Raw genomic sequence first — 24752 nt, 5'->3', positions numbered from 1 at the left:
TGGGGGGTAAAAACCTGAAATATTGCGTTTTAGCACTTTGTAGCTAACGACAGCCATCTAGCAGCAGAAAAACTTTCATACAGAATTCGTTCATATTCGCTTGCTTTGTCCAGCTCGCGTCGCGACGAGGCGGCTGCTGGCATCCCTGCTGCGCCCTATTGTCCCGCGCGTGCAACATTTGTGTTGGAAGTGGCTTGCCTAGTAAAACTATGCACATGCGACTTGCCTTTCATAAAGAGGCCTCTCTAAGTAAAAAAACCTATTGCTCTTACAACACAAAATATTTTACCACCGCAAATTTAAATGCGAATCCTACAGACAGTGTACACATCTCTGTTAGCACATGTTGTAATTGTTGCACCATTCAAACATATCAACACCAGGTCTAAGCAAATATAATTATACAAGGGCCGCAACAACAAAAAGCTTAAGTTTAACGCATTCTTAACGACGACGTTACAAAGCTACGTCATAACATGGCGTCATAAATAAACAAATCTTGCGTTTATTGGATTTAAATTGGCAAAACTTTCAATATAAAACGTGGCTTATTAGGCACATAAACGTGTTTGCATATTGCTCAAAACTACAGATTTAAACTCTGTTTCAACAGTGATTGCTCAGACCAAGGCATGGTAAAAATCTACACAGTAAAAGTTGGAAAAAGTATAGCAAACCATAGACGTTAAATCATTTAGAGAGAATGAAAATATTGACTTTTTAAACATGCTAGCTGACCAAAATGTAATAACATGGCCGTAAGCATTATCTACGTAAATTTTTATTGATCAAATGTATGTTTCGATTATTTGCCAAAATCTACGCCATATTTGAACCCCCTTCGCTTCAAAGCCATAAGTTATTATATTATTATACACAACTTATAATTGTGTGTAGATATGTTGGATTGGAGTAACATACAGAACAGGTGCAAATAGCAAATATTCTCCAAATACGATGTTTTCAATATTCTCCAAATCGTATTTCAATGTATTGTCGCGGTAATACACAAAGAGGTAAAGCCGTGAATAAAGTTTCACCCACCGTACAATTAACGGAGGGAAGCATTTCGAGTAGGGATGTTCAAGGCAGAATATCGGCGACACATTTATAATGCTTGCTTTAAGTGCGGCGTCAGCATTTTTTCGGGCGACCAATTACTTCGCGATAAGCTTCGCCTAAGTGTCAAATAGGGTGTATTTACCGCCGCAAATTTAAATGCGAAATCTTGAGGCAGTCTACGCCTCTCTGTTAGCACCTGTTGTGCATCTTGCTCCAGCCAGCATACCAACATCAGGGCTAAACATATCTAGCAAAACTTTCGATTTAATAGTTTGCGTATTAGGCACATAATAGTGTTTTTCATATTGTTTGAAACGACAGATTTAAAGCCTGTTTTAACAGTGATTGCTCGGACCAAGCTATGGTAAAAAATTACCTAGTGAAAGTTTGCAAAAGTATAGCAAACCATAGGCGTTAAACCATTTTTAGTCTTTAAGAGAATGATAATATTTGATTTTCAAACACGTAAGCTGGTCAAAATTTAATAAAATAGCCATATGCATTATCTAAGTAAATTCTATTTATCAAATATATGTTTCGATCATTCCCCAAATTCTACGCCATATTTGAACCCCTTTCGCATCAAAGGCATATTTTAGGTTGGGAAGTTTTCGGCCCATATCTGTTTTTGCTTGCAGAAACAAGTTAAGGAAAATGAAAAACAAAATATATAATATAAAGTACACAATACAAAATATTAAAAAAAAAATTAAAAAAAAAAAAATTAAAATAAAGTAAAAATTGAAAATAAACACTAAGCCCTGAAAATATACCCCCTGACAAAATATACAACAACCGCACCCCCGTCTAGTTTTGTAATATTTTTGTGCTTGTTAAGATTTTCTGAATTGTAATAAAACCTGTTGTTACTTAGGGAGCCTCCCATGGTCTAAAAAACGTAAAGTCGAGCAATTGGGGATTAGATTGCAAGTTTTAAAAAACAGTGTGTGGTGAGGTTCAAAATCACGACCTGCTGCCAAACCGGTCTACCTCTACCAAACGCTCTACCAACTAAGCTACATATATTCATATGGAGGAAGTCAAAAATCAACCATGGCACTATTGCTTTTTGCCTATTATATAACCTAAACCATGGGTGTTTAACACACGGCACTGGCACACGACCTAATAAAAAATGGCATGTAAGCCCTCAAAAATTACTAAATTTTTTATTCAGCCAATTGTCAAAAAAACAAAAAATACTAAATTTGTTACACAGCCAATTGCCATTGTATATTCACAATAACATTCCCGGCTGCGGCCAACTTGGGTGCAGTAATGCACACTACTACTAAGGCTACTCTTAGAGTTTGGCTGATAAACAAACCTTCGCAATTTGGGTCAATTATTATGAATGGTTTACTTGATTAAATAAACAAATGTTTATCATGTGTAAATACCCGTTTTTATTATTTGCAAAAAAAGCTCTTTCACTATTAGAAAGGGCCGCTTACTAAACTTTGGCACAAGAGAACTTATAAGATAAAAATTGGCACATCGGCCTGTTTGAGTTTGACACTACTAACCCAAACCTTTTAAATTCTACCTTAGCATGCCGAAGCGGTACTCCAAAGAAGGGAGGTCGTCTTCCACCAAATGCTCAAGTTGAGTTGGAAAATCAATTTACACTTAGGGGCGTGGATGACGAATTGGATGGTTTCTATGCTGAGTAAGTAATTAAAAAAGTTAAATTAAATAGGTTGTCTGATTACGCTCATTATTACAATATCCCAATTAATGAAGCATATGATACTGAATTAAACAAAGAGGTCCAATATAAGGTTATATTAAGCCAAAAAATGATTTGTTCCTACCAAATTTGCCTTTTTTTCTTTGTAATGTGATAAACAATATGTTTAGTTAAACACTTCACTTCAATTCTTTTAAAAACATCATTAAGACTTTACAAAATCAAAGAAACATTCAATTTTACTACTGCTTGCAATAAGTAATTTGTCAAATGAAGCTGAGTAATACTTTCATTCAAAGGACTACCTAAAAAATAAAACTGAAAACCAAGTTTTATTTTTAAACAAGTTTTTTGTTTGATTCTTAGTAGAATACATTAGTTATTTATCCTAGATAAATTGCAACAAAAGTTGAACGTTACAAAGTTTGAATCAAATAGACTTTCGATTTTACTACTGCTTGGTTTAAGTAAGATGTGAAAAAAAAGTTGAGTTATGTTTTTAGCCAAAGGACTATTTAAAAAGTAAAACAAAGCTATGCCTTTTTTTGAACAATTATTTTGTTTTTTGTTTGCTTAGTACAGGGGTGTCCAACATGAGGCACGCGACGTAATAAAAACTGGCACGCAAGCCCCTCAGAAATACAGCCGATTGGCAAAAATGCTAAATTTAGTGTGCAGCCTAAAGCCATTGTTTATTAACAATATCAAACAATCCCAGCAATTACGACAACAAACAATTACTTCTGATATTATAACTTTATGCTGTTTTTATTTTTTGTTCGAAAGCGCTTTTAATATTCGAAAAAAATAGTTGCTAAACTTTAGCACGGGAAGAAGTTATAAGATAAAAATTGGCACGCCGGCATGTTTGAGTTGGACACCCCCGGCTTAGTAGAATACATGATTTCTTTATCGTACGTGGATTACCATAAAAATTGAATTGTATGCATTGCCATTGCAGGGGTGTTGAAGAAGCGGAGCCAAGTTTCATGATCGCCCAAAAACATCGTCTTTTGTCGCGATCTGCTCTCCGTTTTAACGCCCCTCTACCTTCACTGCTCCAACCTTCAGGTTCAAGTCGCCAAAGGTAAGCTCACGGGAAAAATATCACTAAATTAGCTACTTTGTAATTACTTATACTTATTTATTTTGAGATTATTTTTACATTTACCCGATAAGTTTTGGTATAAATCTTTTTTTTTGAACAGAATACACACGTTTTTCGGTAAATTCAATAAAAATGCTAAACCCATAATATTTGATAAACATTTTTAACTTGAATTTTTACACTGCTAGCATGAGGTTTAAATACCCGAACATTTGTGAACAGGAAAATGTCGATATTGTAGCTTCATTTTTTTTGTCGAAACTTTAGTTATTATTTCGTGACATTGTATGCTTTCTATACATTATTTATTTCTTGTTTTATCCAGAAACAAGAAATTCGCACTAGCGCAAGCTTATTGATATGGCGCCGCTGTTCCAATGCACGTTTGTCAACATAGCATCTAAATTTCAGCTTTTTTTTTATAACTCCTGAAAGTGGTTGTCATTTAAAAATTAGGACGAATACGACTTTGCAAAAAAGTAATATTAAAAAATTAACTGCTAAAATGCAAAAAAAATCCACATAGGCCCACAACAAGTTTTTTACACAGGCATATAACACACGTCCTTAAACAGCGTTTTACCGCCGTTTAATCTAGTTGGGTCGCCGACTGCAGTAGTTTGACTATGTTTTTAAACAAGTTTTATTCCGAAATTTTAGAAAATTTAAAAAGCCAAACGAATGCTAATCACGTATTATTTAAATTTCAGCTATTTAATGCCAATTTTTTAGTTTATTTGCTAACAAATAGCTAAGTAAAGAGAATTGGGTCGCCAGTGCTTGACCGTTATACATACGCTTTATTAGTTGGGCGGCTGAAATGAAAACAATGCCGTAAAACTTAGTATGTGTTTCAACAACAGAATCCAACAGAACACTAACACCTATGTTGAAAGTAAAATTTCATAATACATTAAGAATCACACCGATTCGAACAACAATCAGCCAGCAATGTCTAAATCTTATATTATAATATAAATATGCATTTCGCTATTATCTGTACAAATAAATAGTAACAAATTTTAAAATTAAAAAAATGTGAATTAAATAAATAAAATACAGGGTGTCCATAAAGTCTCTTTACAATTTAAATAAATTAATAAATAGTGAAATGATGAGATATCGCAATGAGGTTTGTTTTATGTTAATTAGTATTTCATAAAGTTTTTATTGACGCTAAAATTTATTGTTGCAGACAAAATTTCTAAATTAACCGTTTAGATGTGCTTCGTGCAACTAATGATGCCCATATAGAAGTGTATTAAATAAAGTAATGATATTTTTAATTATTTTTAATCACATGTTGATTAAATGTTTAGAAGTGTATTTAATGTGTCAATAAAAACTTTATGAAATACTGATTAAAATAAAACAAACCTCATTGCGATATCAAAAAAAAATGGGTAAGTTGTTTGTTGTACAGGAAAACTTATATCATATTTTCGTACTAAAATATCGGCCAACGTTCCGATACCGATATATCGGTAGAAGCCAAATATCGGCCTGATATATCGGTCTATCTCTAATAAATCGTCGTCTCTCTTCACTTATCCGCAGATCGATCCCCTCTCCAGCTCCGGTCACTGATCTCCTGGGCAGCATCCTCAGTTCCCAAGAGGTGCTCCTTGCTCCCAGCTCATCAATCCGCATCCAGAAGGGAGGGAGGCTCTGCATCAGCAAGAAGAAGTCCTCTTCTAGTCCGAGCAGAGAAGAACCGCATCCGGAACGCTGCACAAATGTTCCCGGGGCTCGTCAATCCGCCATCTCACCTTCTAACAGCAGTAATAAAAGTACGTTTTGTTATTAAAAACGTTATTTTATAAAATAAAAAAATACATTTTTGAGATGGAATTTTAGTTCTTGTTTTTTCACAACTGTAAAGGTACGTTTTGTTCAAACCTAATTTGATAAAATAAAATAACTGGAAACAAATTTGAATTCGTGTTATTTTGACAAGCCCGCTTGTTCATTAACACTCGAACAAATTTGCCCCTGACACACTGCCCCCCACACCTCTTAAACCAGTGGTTCTTATTCTGTGGCCTATTTTGGATTTTAACCTGATTTCAGTTTTTTATTTGCACTTGATATGGACCAAAAACAACATTTTTTTCTCAGTCTACGTGCTTTACGACGTCATTTGGAATAAATTCATGCTAAGACCTGTTAACGGTTTTTACTGGCAGTGTGGTACCTGTTCCATAACTTGTTATACTAAAGATTTTCCGTTCATTTATTACCGTTAACGCATTTGTTTCGAAATGAACCTATTTAAAACTTGAGCGCTATGTATTGTATTGTATGCATATGTAATATGTATGTAGGGGCCATTAGGCTTTTGGCTTTGGTGTCACCTGTGACCTTTTTGTTATTGCGAAAGTCACTTGCTCTTTCATGAATTTTAAGGCATGTAAAATATGTTCGATTCTTAACAATACGTTCTAATTTAATAAAACTTGTGTTGTGTGTCTGATCATATAGGTAGCACCACGAACCAGTCGTCAAACACCAAGTCTTCCAAAAGCACAACTCAACAAGGAAACTCCTCACATAATAAAAGCGGCGGATCAACATCGTCGGGAGGCCAACCTTCTTCGTCCTCCAGCTTTCACAACAACTCAAACTCGACAAACAACCTCGACAATAGCGCCGACGGCGATGTTGAGAGGCTCGGTAGAAAAACGAAACCGGAGCGTCGACCCTCCGCCGGCTCTGGAAACCTTAAGCCGAGAAAAATCCTGATCAGGCCGGTTTTCAACTTGCCAAAAACCTTAAATCAAGGCACATCGAGTAGTACCAGCAGCGGTAAAGCCTCGACAGCGCAACAAGACACCTACGATCCGTTTGATCCGACCGAGGTTGATGATAGTTTGCCGCCACCCCCTCCCCCGCCAAAGCCGTCACAACAAGCGGATATCTACGATCCTTTCGATCCAACCTTTTCCGACGAGGAGCGAGAAATTGAAAAAGCGGAGCAGGAAAACTCCGATCCACCATCGCCAGAAGTACAAGCGATAAAACCTGATACGGATTCGTTTCCTCTTGCGAAGTCCCTGATTTCTTTCGAGGATAAAGTTACTCCCGAAAAACCTCCGGAAAACTCTGATGTAGTCTCCGACCTGGACATTGACAATCTTCTTGACGCACAGTTATCTAGCGATCCAAAACCATCTGCAAAAAAACAGGCAAAGTCAAGCAAAAAGGTAAAGAAAGCCAAAGTTCAGCTCGACATTTTCGCCGACGAGATGTCCGAAGAAGAAGAACCGCCCCAGGAAGCGCAAGATTCCCTGGACAAGTGGCGGAATCGTGCTCGAGGAAATTCGCACAGCGAGGAGATGGTCTCACTTCCCGAATTCAACTCCGGCACTGCGTCACAGGGCCCTGTCAAGTTCAAGAAAATTAGTCGCAAAACGCGGCAACCTACAGACGAAGTTAAACCGGAACCTGAGAACATCAAAGTCAAACCTCAAATAGAAGAAGAGAGTGAAAATCATGCAGAGATCGAGAATGCATCTCCTGTAAAAGAAGCAGGTGAAATTGCACAATCGAAATCTGTTGAGGACAGTCAGCTAGCAGAAACCAAATCTTCCGTAGCCAAAGAGTCCAACTCCCGACACGGAAGGGACAGAAAACGCGCGCTATCTTCGCAGCGAAAAGATAAGGAGGAAAGCAGTAGATCGGATCGCAAGCGTCACCATAGGGAGCGAAGTGGGTCCAGATCAAGACGCAGGTCACGATCCAGATCTGCTAGAAGAAGAAAGTCCGGCAGCAGGGACAGGAGCAGACGCGGAAGAAGATCCATAAGCAAATCTAAGCGGAGATCCAGGTCTCGTCACAGATCGAGGTCTAGACGAAGGTCGCGTTCTCGGCATCATTCAAGATCCAGACATCGCTCCAGATCTGGAAGTCGGTCCAAGAAAATATCGCGTGATCGTAAGCGTTCCTCAAGTAAAACCCGCCATCGGTCTAGTCGCAGCCGTAAAGATTCCGTCGGAGACAAATCAAGATCTGACAAAAAAGAGAAAAAAGTCGCTCCTATTGAGCAGAGTGAAAAACAAGAACCGGATTCAGAAGACGCAACTGAAAAGGTTAATCACACTAAAAAAATTGAGGAGAAACTTTTAAAATCGGCTAAAATAATCAACCCTCAAGATGAATTGCACGAAAAGTTGTCAAAAGAGGAGCATAAGTCCACTAGCAAGCGGACCAAGTCGAAAAGCAAGCCAGCAGATGCCATCGAGATTCAGGACACTGAGATGCTGGACGTAATGTTTTCGGTCTCAGAGCCTCCAAACATGAAAACCGAAAATATAAAGACCGATTCCCAGCCCGAAGAAGTCCAACATGATTTCCCCAAGTCGTCCAAAAAGAAAAAGAAGAAAGCGAAAGAAATCTTAGAGGAAAGTTTCGCGGTCGAAGTTTCATCGCCCGACAGCGAAGGGGAAAGCGAACTTGCAAGAAAAATCGCTAAAAAGAAGAAGAAAAAGCGTCGTCGCACTATCGAGCTCCTCCAGCAGCAAATTGATTTGGAAACGGCGACGCCAGACAAGGTAAAGGCGAAAAAGAAGAAGCGCAAACGATCTCCGGCTACAACGTCATCAAGCGAGTCCGAACAAGTTCCCGTTCGCAAACGGAAACATAAGAAAAAGTCTGAACAGACTTCGGACAGCGACCATCTGCCTGCGGATAACGCAAAACTGGCGAAGAAACTCAAACACCAAAGCGAATTCGCGGAAGAATTAACAGCATTCTCCAGCAAAAAGCATAAGCACAAGAAAAAAGAAAAAGTTGAAGTTGTCAACGAGCCACCTAACGAGAAAGCAAAATACAAGAAGCACAAGCACCGGAAGAAGTCCAGACAGATTTCTGGCGAGTCAGATACGATCAACGAAACGAGCATGGACGAGAGCCATTTGCGCGAACACAAGCACAAGAGAAACGGCAGAAACCTTTCTTCACACGAAGAAGATCACAACAGGCAATCCTCCAGAAAGAAGAAAACGCAACAGGATCTCTCAAACCTAGAAATCTACCCTGAACAAGAGTCCACTGAAACTCAAGCTAAAGAGCCTTCCAGCCCCACTAAAGAACCTGAAGGTGATCAGCCAAGTGAAGCCCAAGAGTCGTCTCACGATGCTTCCCCTGCCCGTGATTCAAGCCGTTCCGAAGCTGAACGAGAGAACAATGCAAAATCAAACAGCGCCAAAAAGAAAGTAGCGGACATTGATGAAGACGATTTTGTCGATCAGCTGCTCGACGACCTGGCCGATCAACCCTCGGTCGTTAAAAAGAATCAGCGCGATAGCCTCGTTAAACCCAACAAGCCATCACCCGTGCAAGAGCTAGACATCGACGACTTACTGGAGCAGCCGTTTAAGCATACAGAAGACGAAAAGGAGGAAACGGACCTCAAAAACTTATTGAGCGAGGCTGAACCTCCTGCTAGCAAAACGCCAGAGAAAAATGACCCAGAAGATATGCGCAGTCCTTCGCCAATGTCGCCTTCTCTTCTGTCACCCGCTCTTAGCCCTGAAGATCAAGAACCGATCTCCGGAGGCCACTCGGGCAGCCAGGAGCTAAAAGAGGCGCCCAGCTATGCCGAGAAGTTTCTCGAACAGTCGCGAAAGCGCTGGAACGAGTCGCTGCGAAACAAGTCAACGCACATGGCTCAGCAAAACAACAACGAGGAGCGCCTTTCGTCACAGTCGTCCAGCGAAAATCAGCAAAACGCTTCACCCACTCGTCACGAAAGCATTGAGAAAGAGGCAGAACCGGAGCTGACGACTGACATGTTCGCAGAACCATCTTCCCCCGTTGTTCATGTCGATGCACCATCGCCCATAGAAGAGGCGACAGAGCAAAACAACGCCGCCCTCCCACCATTCACAGGCGGCGAAAACCACGACACAGACATTCGCGCGCTAATGCTCAGTCCGAAAGTGGAGGCTAAGGCAAAAACTCCCGAAGAACAAGCCACAGTTGATGATGCTGTTGTCGCCTCTCCACCACAAGAACCCGAACCCGAACCCAAAGAAAGCGACAAGGAAATAAATGCTGATTTTGGCAAGAAGGAGCCTACTGCGCAAATCAAGTCGGAAAAAACACCGCCACCCAAGCCAAAAGACGAAAAAACGAAAAAAGACTTGCACAAGCGCTCCAGGTCTCGCTCGCAGCAGCGCAAGAGATCGCGTTCCCGGAGACACTCGCCATCGAAGAGACGCCGCTCTCGATCACGAGATCGCGGCTCACGTCGCAAGAGCCGCAGCCGAAGTCCGAGGAGAAAGCGTGAACGTTCTTCTGAACGAAGGCGAAATCGCTCGCGGAGCCGCGAACGCAAGAACTCGTCGCGAAGGCGTCGGAGCCGCTCGCCAAAGCACGCCGGTGATAGGGACTCAAAGGACGCCAGAAACAAAGGGGATAACGGCAGGAAACATTCGTCGTCGTCGTCGTCGCATAGACAGCAGTCGGCATTTAAAGACCCCTTTCAGGCGGTTGCTGCTCTTTCAAAGGTGAGCGTGGATTTGTGATTTCAAATTAAAATCTTTGTAAATGGTCGTATTGGTCTAATTCTAAATAGGGCAATCAGACGTTCACGCAACCGTGCTTCATCAGGTGAAAGTAGAAAAGAAAAGTTTTTCTAATTAAATAAGGTGCTTTCTTGCTTTCTATGACCTAAAGAAACCAGTTTGTGCGAAAACAGTACAACATGCAATTTGTCAAACAATTTTACATTGATTTTTCAGTACTCAGGTAGAGTGTTTCTTAAAAAAAGAATAGTGCTATGTTAAACCTAAGAAAAGTCGTTTTTCACGTTTTATCTTTATCAAAACGAAACAATTCTGTCCCGTAAAATCATTTAAAAATCAAAGGAAAGAACTGATATGATGGTTTGCATTTTACAGTAGTGACAGTCGACTTAAACAAGTTTAAATGTAAAAATTGAAGACTCTTTGGGTTAAAAACTAAAATTTCTTGGAACCCGAAAAACATTTTATTATTATTTTTTATTTTTGTACACGAATTTTGTTTTATGTACACTTAGGGTTATGTATTCCATTGACTAATCATTATTTCTCTAAAGTGAAAGTGAAAGGGGCCCGAATAGTGTAAAAATCTAAAACCAGTGCTTTGGGCCAGGGGCGTGCAACCTTTCTACTGCCGGGCCAAATATGTGTATTCGAATTAGACCACGGGCCACTTCTCGTCGACTACCTACCTGTTAGTGACCACCACGAAATGAAAGCCGTTTCGTTTTTAGTTTTTTTTGAATCAACAAAAACATTTTAAAATCGCTTTATAGTGAGATTTGAACCTAGCTTGCGCTTTCCCAGCCACTCTATCCAGATTCACCTGAATTAAAGTGCTGGGACCCCGAAGTCCATTCTCCAAGTGTGACATTACTTAGTCCTGATCGATGAGGGGATTTCATGAACCCCAGTTCGCGAAAAAAAATTGTTCACACACGTACGTTGAACCTAACAATGCCATCTTTGAAGCGATAATTTTTCTCAGGTGTGGAAACTAATTTCGATCGAGAGGTTTGCGGTAAAAAAACTGCTTTTTTAGCTGCGCAGAGAGAAATTTGTTTCTTTTTTTTTACAATCAACATGAACATTGAAATTGATTGAAAAGCAATTGCATTTCAGATAAGCGAAAAAGATTAAACGGCCATTTTTATTATGCTTTTGCTACATAGACCACAAATAGCTATTCAAAAGCATTTCAAGAACAAAAAATGATTGCAATGCTCATCGCTCAGTGCAATCCACAATGTGGCATCGAAATTTTGACTCAAAATTATAAGCAAGCTAGTAACTAACTTTTAGACTCTACAGCAGCGATTGTTTCATGGTTGTTTTGAACAATAGCATAACAAAATAATATTGTTTGAGACGATTTTAATCATGGAGGAATTAGAATTTGCTTAACGGTCAAAAAGATCGTTGGCGGCAATTTAACATAAATCGCTTTCCACCTCATACTGTGGGTATTCTAATAAACTAATAAACATTTACGTGCTATAAGGTGATCAGACTTAGGAACAGTCAGGAAGTTTCAATATTTTAACAGTTACCTAAAACGGGCCAAAAAGTAGGCCGCGGGCCACATATTTGGGTTCCGCGGGTCACAGGTTGCACGCCCCTGCTTTAGGCTTTATTACACTGCAAATTCTTTCAGCTTTTTGATAAATACAGTTGTATGAAATAACAGTAAACGGTAAATAGTCCCACAGCCGAAAATCAGTTAAAAGGTGGAAATAATATTTCTACAAATTTCCACCTCCGGGTTAGAAATTTCCAACCCTAAAATTGGACACAATTTAGTGTTTTAAATAGACTCTTAGAATCCAATTTATATGTTGACAGCCGCCACAGACTTCTGCTGGCGCGAGTAAATGTGAAAATAACCATGCTCTTAAAATATTTTCACCCTCAGGGTTAGGAATTTTCACCCCAAAATCGGACTCCAATTTAATTTTCGTTTCGAATAAACCATTAAAATCCAGTTTCTCTGCCAACACCGACTGCTGCTGGCGCGAGCGCAGACCTAATGCCACAGCTAAACATCAGCCACCTCAGGGTTGGGAATTTCAACACCCAAAACGGGCTCGAATTTACAGTGTTGTAAATAAACTCTTAAAATCCAATTTCTATGTCAACAGCCGCCGCTGACTTCTGCTGGCGCTAGTGCCGACCTCGCCCCACAACCGATTGCCACAATCAGCGGCATATCAACGCTTGTCAACTTCAACCACAAGGAAGCAAGCGCGATGGAGCAGCACGACTTGCATCCGGAGCTCTCCTCACCCACCTTCCAGGCTCTGAGTGGAGAAAAGTCCTCTTCTGCTCTCATCCAGATCCCGACCGTGGACACCGGAGCGCCAAAGAACAACCTCGTCGCTCTCGGAGAAGCGTCCGATCCGAAGAAATCGCCTACCAAAGATAAGCAAGGCCCGGGTTGGTTTATCACGTTGTTATATATGTTTTGTATATACGGTTAGGGATTTTCGATGCTCGACATTTTATTCTCATACATACCGCCGATGTGTTGTTGGAAAGTATCGCAATCCAATTTGATACCAAATGACGTCATTTTTATGCAACAAGCAAAACGGATGTTATAAGTTGCTTTTTTCGATTATTTGGATAAATCTCTACTTAACGTTAGAAAGTTATGTTATCTCCACTTATTCCGCCATTTAAAAATAAATTTTTTAAAGGTAAGTTTCAAGGTAGAAAACGTAACTGCTGAATTTTTTATTTGGATCAAAATCGATAGCACCCTAGTAGTGCAGAACTACGATAGTCCTACCCGGCATTTGGTGATGGCTATCGCCTCCAACCTGAATGTGTGGTATCTGAAATTTACAGTTGTACACATTTATTCTCTGTAGTTCTCTTGTGCCCCTAAGTAGTTATAAACATATTTGATAGCGGTAATTTTTGTTCAAAATACCAGGTAAACGATAATTTTGTTGGAAATTTTAATTTTGAGCAAAAGCCATTTTTAAGAAAAAATTCTAAAGCTAAAAGTCCTCGTGCTGAACAAAAGTAAGAAAAAGTCCAAGGCCGTTAAAACAACATCGATTTTTATCTAACAAATCTAAACAACCTTAAATTCCAGCCAAAGATGTACACTACCCTAACGAAATCTTTAACTAAAATTATCAAAGCCTAAAAATCCTTTGACCGAACCAACCAATTGTCCAAGACCCTTGAAATCATCTCTATATTTATCTAATAAACCTCACTTATCGCTTCATAGACCTCTACTCGCCTTCCTGTCCGATGACACCCGACTCATTAACCCCACCGCCCGCCCCCGCCAAGGACTCACCCTCTAGACCACCGCCCCCGCCCCCCAAGGCACCGGAGAAAAGCACAAAGGGGGTGACCCCATCCAAGGACCCTCTCCTGGGGGGCCTGGCGTCGGTTCTTCCCGGACTGAGCGAGCTGGCCAAGGTCAAGGACCTCAAGGACCCGGAAAAAGGTGAAAACGTTTTAAATCCGACGCAGATCCTGAACATCGTGGGACTCAACCCGACTCAACACTCGGCTGCTAAAGATGCGATTATGAGCATCGCGGAGCTATCCAAGCAGCTACAGCTCGGACAGGTGCGTGCGTGTGAAGTTTTGTTGGTTTACTTGACTTAAAGTTTTGGGAACAAAGAATTATTTGACTTTAGTCTTCGGGACAAATTACTTGCATACTTTTTGTTGTTTATCTCAATGTTTCACCGAAACGATTAGCTTGCTATATCTTGTCTTTGTGTTAGTTATAAGATAAGTTGTTGCTAGTGCTGTTTATTAGGGAAAGTTTTCCACTTTAATAGTTAAACGTTTTATTTTTACTGTTGACTTGACTTGTTTAACACTGGTATACAGTACATGCTCATGCCTGTGGGCGTGTGTGTTTTAACGGACAACGGAAGCGCTGGTTCTTATTTCCATTTTTTCTATTTTTAATTTTTTAATGACGCCCGTCTTTTAATGGAGCGTTTTTTACCCGAATACGGTTTTTGCCCTTTTCCTTACTCAAGCAGGTAGAGCGATTGTTGCGATATACCCGGAGGTCGTGAGTTCGAACCTCACCACCGACTAGTTCTCAAACCTTCCTTGCTTGCATTATTAATCGATTTGTCAGCGATGGCTTCCGGTAGATTAATTCATAACGGAATGTTGTTCTTTCAGCAGTAATATATGATTAATCGACGTTTCGACGTGCCATACAAAACGTCTTCATTGGATACTAACGTATTATGTGATACGTTCTGTATAGCATGTCGAAACGTCGATTAATTATGTATTACTGCTGGAAGAACAACACTCCGTTATGAATTATGCCTGGCAACAATAGCTTATTCCTAGATTAATTCGTTTTAAAAATGATGCATAAATGCGATCCGTTTATTTCCCAGATTCTGAACAAATCCGACAAGTCCAAAGCGAAAGCATCGTCGCAGAAGTCGGGCCGCAAGGAAGCCGACGGTTTGTCGCCCGTGTCGCTCGACAACATCGAAAGCTCGGCCGTCGAAATGTACAACAAGGACAAGAAGAAAAGCGTGAGCATCCCAAACCCACAATCTTCCCACGAAAATGCGCGACTGCTGTATTTAGCGATTTTCGATAATATCGGATCTGATGCCCGATATCTAGTGGTAGTATCGGTACTTGCCTAAAACTAGAGACCGATCGGTGTTGATCCGATGCAAAACTAATAGAGCAATTTTATTTATGACCCATGATTTATAATCGAACTTAACGATTTAATATTGAAAGGTAAATTTTTCTAAAAATAGTAGGTTAACAACTGGAGGTAACCAAACGTCCTAACGCTAAAGAAAATCTCGGCAAAAAAACCTTCAGAATGTTTCGATTTTATCTATTTTACTTGTTTTGAGCATAGTAATAACGTCACTCTCCATAGGACCTTACTTTTTGTCCAAAATATCGGCTAATAGCTGTATTACACGAAAAATAAAATTAAAATCTACTTACTAGAGCAGGGGTCAGCAACCTGATCCGGCCCGCCGATGTAATTCATCCGGCCCGCCACCTCTTTGACAAATTAGACACGAGTCTATTTCACATACTTTTTGACTATTTTAACTACGCAAGTGCAAAAAATTTTCGCGAACATCATTCTACGTCCTGTTTGTTTATGTTTTGCTGCTGTGTTTTCACCAAGATCAACGCTTTTTTACCGTTGCGCCGTGGTAGGCCGCTAAGTGCGTCACGGAAAACGTATTCAAAATGTTGGAGATATATTTTTTTACCATTTTTGTATTTCGGCAATGTAATAAAAACTTGCAAGAAATTTAAAAGAAAGGCCAGAATACCCTAAAAAAAACGCGATCGCTTCACTCGCCAGGTGGGTCTTGACTTTTAAACTAACAAACACCGACCTAGATTAACTTTAAATGTTATTTTTATTACACTTTTAGTAGGAGTATGGATGACGACGTGTGAACTCGAACTTTAAACCAAACCAACGCTTTTTTTTCGCGCTTCGCGCCAACACTTTACTGCCTCCGTAAACGTAATTAAACACATTTTAAGGGCAAAAACGATCCGAGGTCCGGCTGATTCACAGTTGTTGTAACATGAAGATAACACAATTCTTAATTATCATTTTGTGCGGCCCGCGGAGACCTTTCTGAGTTTGGTTTTGGCCCGCGACTAGAAAAAGGTTGCCGACCCCTGTACTAGAGGGTCTAATATTTTAGGATTTTCGAGTCGGTAAATGTCCGAAACTGGGATGATTTCCGTGCCGATTCGATACTTAAATTCCAATTTGCTATAAAATAATGATTTAACTATCGAAGGTAAGACAATTCGAAAATGGAGAAATGAATGATTTTGTTTTTTCTCGACTAATTAATTTTAACAATAAAACTCCGAGTAAAACACAGGATCTGATGATTTGTTTGAAGATCACTTTTTTTTTCAGTTGGAGAAAAAGAAGCGCTTCCAACAGTCGGTGGTTGAAGAAGCGAAAACGGCGATCAAGCCTCACTACGAACGCAGGGAAATCAACAAAACGCAGTACAAGGACATTATGAAGCGAGCCGTCAATAAGGTGAAGTGCCGAAACATCATAGTTTAAAGTTTGTACGGGGGGTGGCCGCGAAGTTTTGAATCCTTTAATCGTGTTTGAATTGAGAAGTCTTCAAAAACCCTATGTTTTTCCAAAAGCTTCAAATGATAATCTTTGAATTTATTTTATATGCTGATTTTTAAAAATATTAGCTCCTATTGTGTGCCAGACTTGGACAACTACATCTATTTAAGTGTTTTAATTATATTAGAATTAAGATTAGTTCATTTCCTTGTTTCAAATTAGATAATTGAATCATCTTAGTATTTTTTAGCGTAATTTGGAGTAACCGAATTATTAAAAATAAAAATTAATTAGAATTTAAACTAGTATTTCATTTAATTAATTTAGTTGAAATCGCAATTTATCCTCATAGGAATGTGAATGACAAATATTCCTGTTTTAATCTTGGTATTTTGGAGCATTGCCTATCCTTTTAAGACTTAAAAATTTAACTATAGGTCGTTATGATCGAAAAGCACCAATTTAAAAGTGTTTGCTCCGAATTGGAGACACCCAAAGCTGTTGGACAAAAACTAGGCTTATTAGTAAAAGTGGAATTTGATTAGATCTAGGATTATCCGCATTTCGCTCTAAGATTTTAAATTAGCCCACTAGGATGATTTAGTCCCAATTGTCCCCACCATACAAAATAAATGAATACAGTGGACAGCAACCGTCGTCTTTACTACATACTCCCAACTCCTAAGTCAAAGATGTGAACGACAACTCCATTTTTTCTCAGATATGCCAGAGCGATCGCACACTTGAAGTAAACGGAGTTAAGATCCGTCGGCTGATCCGAAGGTATGTCGAATGCTACCAGCAGAAAAACGAAAGAAACAAGGAGAAAATGCAGTCGGTGTTGGACAAGAAAGTGCACAAACGCGTAAGTAATTTCACGTTAGCCGCGAATTGTTTTGCGATGTTACAGCCATATTTTAACTTTTAGTATCGTACTTTAAATAAATCTATGATTTTCGGGAACTCCAGTTTCCCAAATAAAATAAAATGACTGTACTTAACTAACAGGAACAAATAATGGGTTTCTTATTTGTCCAATAAAATTAAAAAAATTGTTTTATGCTATTATGAGAAAAAAAACACGTTGTAACTCAACACAGTATACTAAGCTGTTAGTATTAAAAATTGGGCGCTGGTTTAGAATCCTACCACATTTTCTCCCGGAGGTTTATATTCCTAACATTATTTGGGTTAGGATGGGTCAAGTATTATTATTATATTTATTCTCCCATGTTATTTCTTCCTTGCAATTTCAAATTTTGACAACTCGTTTCGTTATTGTAAAAAAATGGTAATATTCTAGATGTAGACCACTGCCAAAAATTGTTTTATAAAAAAAATTAATGATATTTGCAATGTGAGTAAATAATTAATCCAATAGAATCACCACGATTCAATCGAATTACGATAAACTGATGCATTTTTATATTAAAGGTGTTATTACACCTTGCTAACTGATTTTTGCTCAAAGCGGTTCCCTTCTCAATCTTTTTTAGAATCTCCATTAAAACACTTTTATTTAAAAAAATGTTAATTTGGCCAAACAGTTAATATATGAAAAAATATTGTTAAATAAAAAAAAATTATGTTAATTATGCCAAACAGTTAAAAATATGAAAAACAATGTTGCTGAATAAAAAAAAAATATAATGTTAGTTATGCCAAACAATTAAAGCATGAAAAAAATTATGTTAAATAAAAAAAAATAATGTTAGTTATGCCAAACATTCAAAGTATGAAAAAAATATTGTTAAATAAAAAAAATAATGTTAATTATGCCAAACAGTTAACTAACGCTTGCAAATTTTCTCCCAGTCTCACTCCAAAGAACCTCTGGACCTCGAACTTCCCGACAGCCCCCCAAGTCCCCTTGGGTCGCCCCTCACGGCCCCCGAATCACCCCCGGCCGACCAGGACCAGGGTCCCACCCTCACCCTGCTCAAGAAGGAGCCGCGAAAAATCGTCACCCTTCCCGACTTGCCCCTGCCTCCTCCGCCACCCCCTCCCCGACCCCGTTACATGATGTGATCCGGGGAAGTCCCGATTTCAACCCATCCACCCCTCCAAAAAGTGCTGGTTCGAGAAGGTTCTGAAAGAAGACGACGACGTTGGTTTCGCTCGGCGATTTTAAAGACGTTTTTTTTAACGGGCGTTTTTTTGCGCACACAGTTGGTGAAAGCGCCTCCTATTTTCCTGGGTGACATTTTTTTATTTTTGGTCTATCTGTACGTCGATCAGCATTTGTTCTGTAGCAGTAAGCTGCAAAGGAGGACTGTCCAAGTCGTTGGAATCGAATGTAAATTGCCAATGAAAAGAATTTATGCTGTTTGGACCTTATCCGGGCGGTTCTGCCTAAATTATTCTCTGTCTCCTATTGCTTGCAGGCGGCGATGACTTTATAGCTGACATTTTGTAAAGACGTCACCTTATGTATACTCCCTCTGCAAATCATAAAAATGGTTTACGTTGTATTAAAAACTGGTGTGTGCTTTGTAAATTAAAAAAAATACTTTAGCAGTGGTCCTTTTTTTCTTAATCGCCACAGCGCCTAAATTTATAATCGTGGTACCAAGTACAGTTTCTAGGGGAAAAACTCCTCGTCAATACAAAGTCTTGCTTCATATTTTACCGTTCAGTTTGCTGAAAAAAACGCGATACGACGCAAATCGCCCAAACAACTCCCGCGTTTTACTTCGTGTGTGTGCTACTATACTCGTGTGAAATCACGTACAGATCGTGTACTGCACTGTACTCTCTCTGTACATACAGCAAGCCCGGTAGCAGTGCGAAAATAAATAAAACGCCAATCCATGCAATAAACAGCCAGCGCTGTGTGTTGTTTTTTTTACAAGCAAAACGAGGCGAAGGTGTTAGTTAGTACAGAAAAGTGCTAAAAGAGTTCCGAAAGTGTTAATGCTGCAGAGACATTTAAGAGGTGGCTGGCTTGGTCCCCTCTGCATCTTTGCTCGCCTCTTTTGGTTGTCCCTGCTCTGATTCTGGTTTCGGTTGTGATTCTTCCGATTTCGGCACTCCGCTTGCTTCAGGATTGGGTCTGGAGAAAACGTGGTGAAGTTGATATTGGTTAATCAGTTGTGCTAGTTATCATTTTAGGTATTTAATAGCTGAACTTTTACTTCAATAATTCGGTTCAATATTCATGCAGTTGGGCTTTGTCTCTGTTTGGGAGTTTTCCTTTTTAATGATATTAATAATGTACGAAGATACTATCTACTAGCCTACTATTAACTGCGTTTAATTTTAGGTTTAAGCCCTGTTGATGTGAATCTTAGGTTATGTTTTTACTAGGTTTTTCTTTGGCTAGAGTTTCTTTTTAAGACCAGCAGGTTCACTTTTTCTAAGTTTTTTAAATGATTTTTTGTTTGTGGAAAACTGTAAAAACACATTCTTGCTTTAGGACCCACATGTGTGATTTGCGTGTTTTATCCCAATCTACCGCTGTTTTCGAATTGGTGCAAGTTTAGTAAAAAAGCCAGAAAATTATATAGTCAAAAATATTACCGTAAGCGAAACAACATAATTGGAGTTCTGTTTAAGGCAAATATTTTTTTCATTCACCTGTCAAAGTGTGTCGTGACGTCATCGCTCGGGTTTCCAGTGACCAGCACCCAGTGGTTGTTGTCCTTTTCAGCTTTGTGCGAATCCAGCACAGTTTGGGCCGATACCTCGCACTCGCGACCAAACGGGGTTCTAAGGGTTACAGAAGGGGATATGTAAACTGGTGAAACAGGCAGACTTGTTTGAATTGAAATTGTTTTTTTTAGTCTTGATTAATTATAGAATTATTTTTTTTAATATAACGGGTTTTAAATAGAGCAATGTAAACCAGGGCTGCGGAGTCGGTTAAAAACAATCCGACTCCCGAGTCCCGAGTCCGACTCCGGTTAAATGTAAGATTTTGTCGGGCCCCGAGTCCAGCTCTGACTCTACAGCCTGTATTTTACCCATTTACGCAAATAAATTAAGGTGGATTTTCTGCAATCCACTCATATTGGTGTCATAATTGATCCACCCGCATTACATGGTTTAAAAATATTTCACATTTGCTATTACACTTTTACAACTTACATAAAATAGCATAGATCATTAAACAAAAAACAAGGTTTTGTGCACCATGCAATCGCACACCAACAAAAAACTAAATAAAAAATAACATTTACAAACAAAAGTCTACTTTGTATGCAATAGAAAATAAGTGATTTTCTAGCTTTTATTGCAGTCAGCAGGCCTGTATATTTTTCAGTTGTAAATATAATTGTGCTAAAAACATGAGGTATCACACTAATCACAGTATATACCTTTTTTAAACGGACGTGATTAAAACTATGAGTTAATATTAGTTAGAACCAAATGTACCGAAGTTTGTAATTTTTTTGTGTTTTGTACACGAGAGGTTTTAGTACGTGTAGTCTATTTTAGGTTTTATTAATGATTTCCTTTTTATTTAAATTTATATAAATTCATGCAAAAGTTAAATCAAAAAAAGGAAAATTAAAGCTAAGTATTGCGAAGTATGTAATTATGCCGAAGCGAACATGCAAACGTGCATCGTCCCTTCCGTTATACCTGACTAGATACTTGTCCTGAATGATCAGGTTATTTCCGGTTTTGTTGTGCTGGAGAATGACCTTAGCGTTAGCCTGTCAGCAACAACAACAAAAAAGCAAAGCATGTCACAGCAAGCAAATGAAACAAAACACAGCGTGAAAAACATGGCACTGCAAACTAGATGGGGTGTACATATATTGTGTAAACTGTAATGAGGCGTTGCAAATTGGTTTAGCCATTGGTAGGTGGTACCCTTACATTTTATTACGGAAATTAATATGTCTGACCATCAAAATATGTAGTATAGTACAGAGTAAAAGGTAGTCGAACTTTGTGGGTTACTATCTTATAATAAACGATAAAAAAAATGTTTTCGAGGTGCATTATAAATATACATTTTGCATTATAACGCATTCATAGCAAAAACAATGATGCTTGTTTCAGTCGGAATTTGATTTAAGTTTTACCAACGTTACATTTACAAGTTTACACAATATTTTGTAGAGATGATGGCTTTTGCACGAGCAGACGCACACAACACGACACAGTACATACTTTAACGATACATCGGATGGCACTGACAACGCATTTCCAGTCTTGTTGTGCACTATTACTATCTTGCAGTTTGCCTAACAGAAGAATTTTCAATGGTAAAATACATTTGCTTCCACATATACTTATAGCCAGAGGCGTAGTTAAGGGATGGTGGGGTACATATGTCCCCGGGTGCCAAGGTACAGGGGTGCCAAAATGATGCTTAGAAATTCCAAAAAGATGCTGTTTCTTCTTTAAATACAATGTTCTATTGAAATTTTTATTGTATTACCGTATAAAAAAGGTATATTATGTTAATGTATTAGAAAATGTGATTAAACATGGAGGAGGGGTTGCCAATTTTATAGTTTGCCCCCGGGCGCAAAATACCCTGCTACGCCTCTGTTTACAGCTAGCCTAGCTTACTACATATAAGAAAATCCGTAAATAAAACTAATCTTGTGGCGCTGATAAATGTTCAATATACAAACAGTAGTTTTTAGTGAAGTTTTACAGCATAAAAACATGATATATATTAACTTGAAAGTGTAATCTATTTTGAGAGAACTCACCGGGACAGGTAGGCCCTCACACTCAAGTCTTTGCATCGGATGGAAAGCCTTGACTTGCCAGGTAGTCAGGTAGGTTACCTCATCAACAAGCTGCACGATTTGTTGTCTGGACTTCTTAGCATTCAAAGTGAAGCGGGCGTGATCGCTGAACAATTTGAGCTGAAAGATAACAACGAAAATATACTGAAAAAAATAAGACTTGAAAGGCAGTGTTGTAAACAAAAGTCTCAATCAGATTATTTTCAGCAAATAGCAAATATTAGAAGAGCGATTTAAATGTATTGATATGTTGCCTGGTGGAGCTAACTTTATATTAAATAGCAAATTAAGTTCAAGTCTTGAGTTATTAAGTCTAGTCCCAGTCCAAGTCATTGTTGTAACAAGTCAATTCAAGTAACAAACGTGTCTTCAAAAATAAATGTTAAATTTACAAAATCGATAAGCATGATTTTACTCTGAGCAATATTTTGCATTGCAAACACCAAAATCAAAATTTAAATTTTTTGAATGACGAAAATAACCCAATTTTTATAATATGAATTAATTTAATTAAAACTTTAATTTGAGTTAAGTGCTTAATCCAATTGACTTAAGTCCAGTTGTTTTATCCGAAATACATAAGCCAAGCCATTTTAAAACAGTGACTCAAGTCAAGTCATTTTGAAAAGTCAAGTCATTTTTTTTTTTTTAGTTTGTCAAACATTTTTATCTCTATGCTATAGGTACAATCGATTTTCCCTTGTTGTTCAGCTTTTGCAGATACAAAACTGTTAAAAAAAATTAAACCCAGAATACTTGAAAACATCGATATTTCTCCTTTATTCTCTATTTTTTCTTCAAAAAGTTTATGCTGCAGTTATTTCTTCAAACTTACATCACCAGCATAGCCAGGTGTTGATGAAATAGCAAAAGGTTGTCCAAATTTTAAAGGTGATCCAACAGGACTTCCATCCACACTGAAAGTTTAAGCAAGAATTGGTGTTAATTTTTCATAACAAAATTTAAACCATATGTTAAATTTTTGTCACAGAATCGCTAATGGTACTGTTTAAACTTTTAAACTTACGTACATATAAACTTTAGCTTTTGAGGAATGGGTTTATAGTAATACGGTGTTCTGTTGCTGTGTTTTAATGTTTATGCAGGACAAGATGCCTTATCTTGATTAAACTTGTTTGTTGTTTCTAAGTGGAACTCTGCCGAGAGAGGAATAATTTTTGCAAACAGCCATAGTTTAGCATTTTTAATGTTAATGACTTTACTTGGACTTGAATTACTAAGAAAATGATAAGTAACACGTCTTAAATCCAGTACCGATAACTAACAATGTTGATAAAAACTGAGCTATTTGTCAAAAGCAACATTAATTGGCATCTAAATGATTAAAAAAAGGATAATGATGTGGAAAAATACTGAATCTTATTTCACCTGGTGATTACAAAAGTGTTTCTGGCACATGGGTTGAGGATGCACGAAGCTGAAACGGCACACGGTGAGCCAACCTGCTTGGCTGTATGCATCTTATGCTCATCCATGTTGATAGCAAGTGATGTGGCTGGTCTTGGCGGGTCAACCTAAAGTTATGATAGTATACAAGTATAAAAAAATATCATTCTAAACATTGTTGTTCCAAAAAATACAAAACACTACAAATTATGAAACCTTTCCTTACAGGTTGGATGATATTCAAAACTTGAAGATTAAAGTTTATTTTGTAAAAATGTCTCTATATTCAAAACCATTTTAGTACAACTAGATTTTTTCATAAAATAAAACCTTGGTATTGCAAAATATTGAACCAAAGACTCATTAAAATATTAAATTAATCCTGTAAAATGTTTGTTTTAAATGTCGGACAACTTAAGAAGCACATTCATAGTCAAAATATAGTTTTGTGTTGCAACGACAAGTATTATGATGTGTACAAAATGCATCTAATCTGTTTAATTAAAAAAATTATACCACAAACCCCATGCAATGAAACTGGTGTGGTTTCTTGGCCAGGATTGACAATCATGATGGTGTCACCAAAATGCACAACTCCATCAGTGGACACACTTAAATCAACCTATGGACAAAAATTGTATGAAGTTCTTTACAAGGTTATTTGGCATTTTTCTTTACAATGTTATTTAGAGTTTTTTTGCCTGTTAATATGTGTTTATACTGTATATGTATGTTCTAATTCATCCTATTTTTGTGGGTATACTAGTTTAATCATCACATCATACTGAGCCTACAAAAGAAGACTCCACAAAGTTTACCTTCTTTAATATGTTTTGCAACAGGTTATGTGTTTTTTGGATAAGAAGTTCTCCTCTTTCCTTTTTGCTTAAAAAATCTTTCAGGAGATCCTGTCAAATAAAATGTTTAATGAGTAATAAATCACCCAATGTAGCCTATAGCGCTATAGGCTACGTCTATCTTAGGTCCTAATTTAATCATTTCAAGCAAATTACCTCTTCCAAACAAATATCCTCATTCCAGTTTCCTACGCGAACAGATGGATTGTAAGTTCGTACACTCATTTTTAAATATTATTTAACCAGTTGCTTATAACAGTTGTATCAAACAGTTTCAAGTTTACCTTACACAAGAA

At 38.2% G+C, this 24752-nt stretch overlaps 2 protein-coding genes across 3 annotated transcripts in view; one reads left to right on the top strand and one right to left on the bottom strand.

The window, feature by feature from the left end:
- The window catches only part of LOC146169936 (uncharacterized), a 24372-nt gene extending 5063 nt beyond the window's left edge, over window positions 1-19309 (top strand). The window contains exons 7-16 of the mRNA XM_083387883.1: window positions 2614-2731; window positions 3714-3839; window positions 5418-5650; window positions 6342-10369; window positions 12523-12817; window positions 13626-13975; window positions 14779-14922; window positions 16311-16439; window positions 17203-17346; window positions 18297-19309. Of these exons, the coding sequence (XP_083244009.1) occupies window positions 2614-2731; window positions 3714-3839; window positions 5418-5650; window positions 6342-10369; window positions 12523-12817; window positions 13626-13975; window positions 14779-14922; window positions 16311-16439; window positions 17203-17346; window positions 18297-18509 (5780 nt within the window). The 3' untranslated portion in view covers window positions 18510-19309. The remainder of the gene's footprint in view (window positions 1-2613; window positions 2732-3713; window positions 3840-5417; window positions 5651-6341; window positions 10370-12522; window positions 12818-13625; window positions 13976-14778; window positions 14923-16310; window positions 16440-17202; window positions 17347-18296) is intronic.
- On the bottom strand, window positions 19155-24752 carry LOC146169935 (cilia- and flagella-associated protein 161-like). Of its 2 annotated transcripts, none has more exons than XM_083382000.1 (9): window positions 24613-24752; window positions 24418-24507; window positions 24123-24221; window positions 23582-23727; window positions 23028-23109; window positions 22154-22312; window positions 21066-21139; window positions 20058-20189; window positions 19155-19533 (listed from the first exon to the last, which is right to left on the bottom strand). In XM_083382000.1, exons 1-9 carry the CDS (start codon window positions 24679-24681, stop codon window positions 19410-19412), a joined length of 975 nt encoding a protein of 324 aa, XP_083238126.1. In that variant the 5' UTR covers window positions 24682-24752; the 3' UTR covers window positions 19155-19409. The 2 variants fall into 2 exon arrangements, with proteins under 2 accessions (XP_083238126.1, XP_083238117.1); XM_083381991.1 differs by lacking the exon at window positions 21066-21139 and adding an exon at window positions 21603-21676 and having other exon boundaries at window positions 19183-19533.

Source organism: Ascidiella aspersa, chromosome 1 (assembly GCF_963924565.1).
Source record: "Ascidiella aspersa chromosome 1, kaAscAspe10.2, whole genome shotgun sequence".
NCBI lineage: Eukaryota > Metazoa > Chordata > Ascidiacea > Phlebobranchia > Ascidiidae > Ascidiella > Ascidiella aspersa.
The sequence above is the reverse complement of the archived record's forward strand: the minus strand, read 5'-3'. Positions and strand labels throughout refer to the sequence as shown.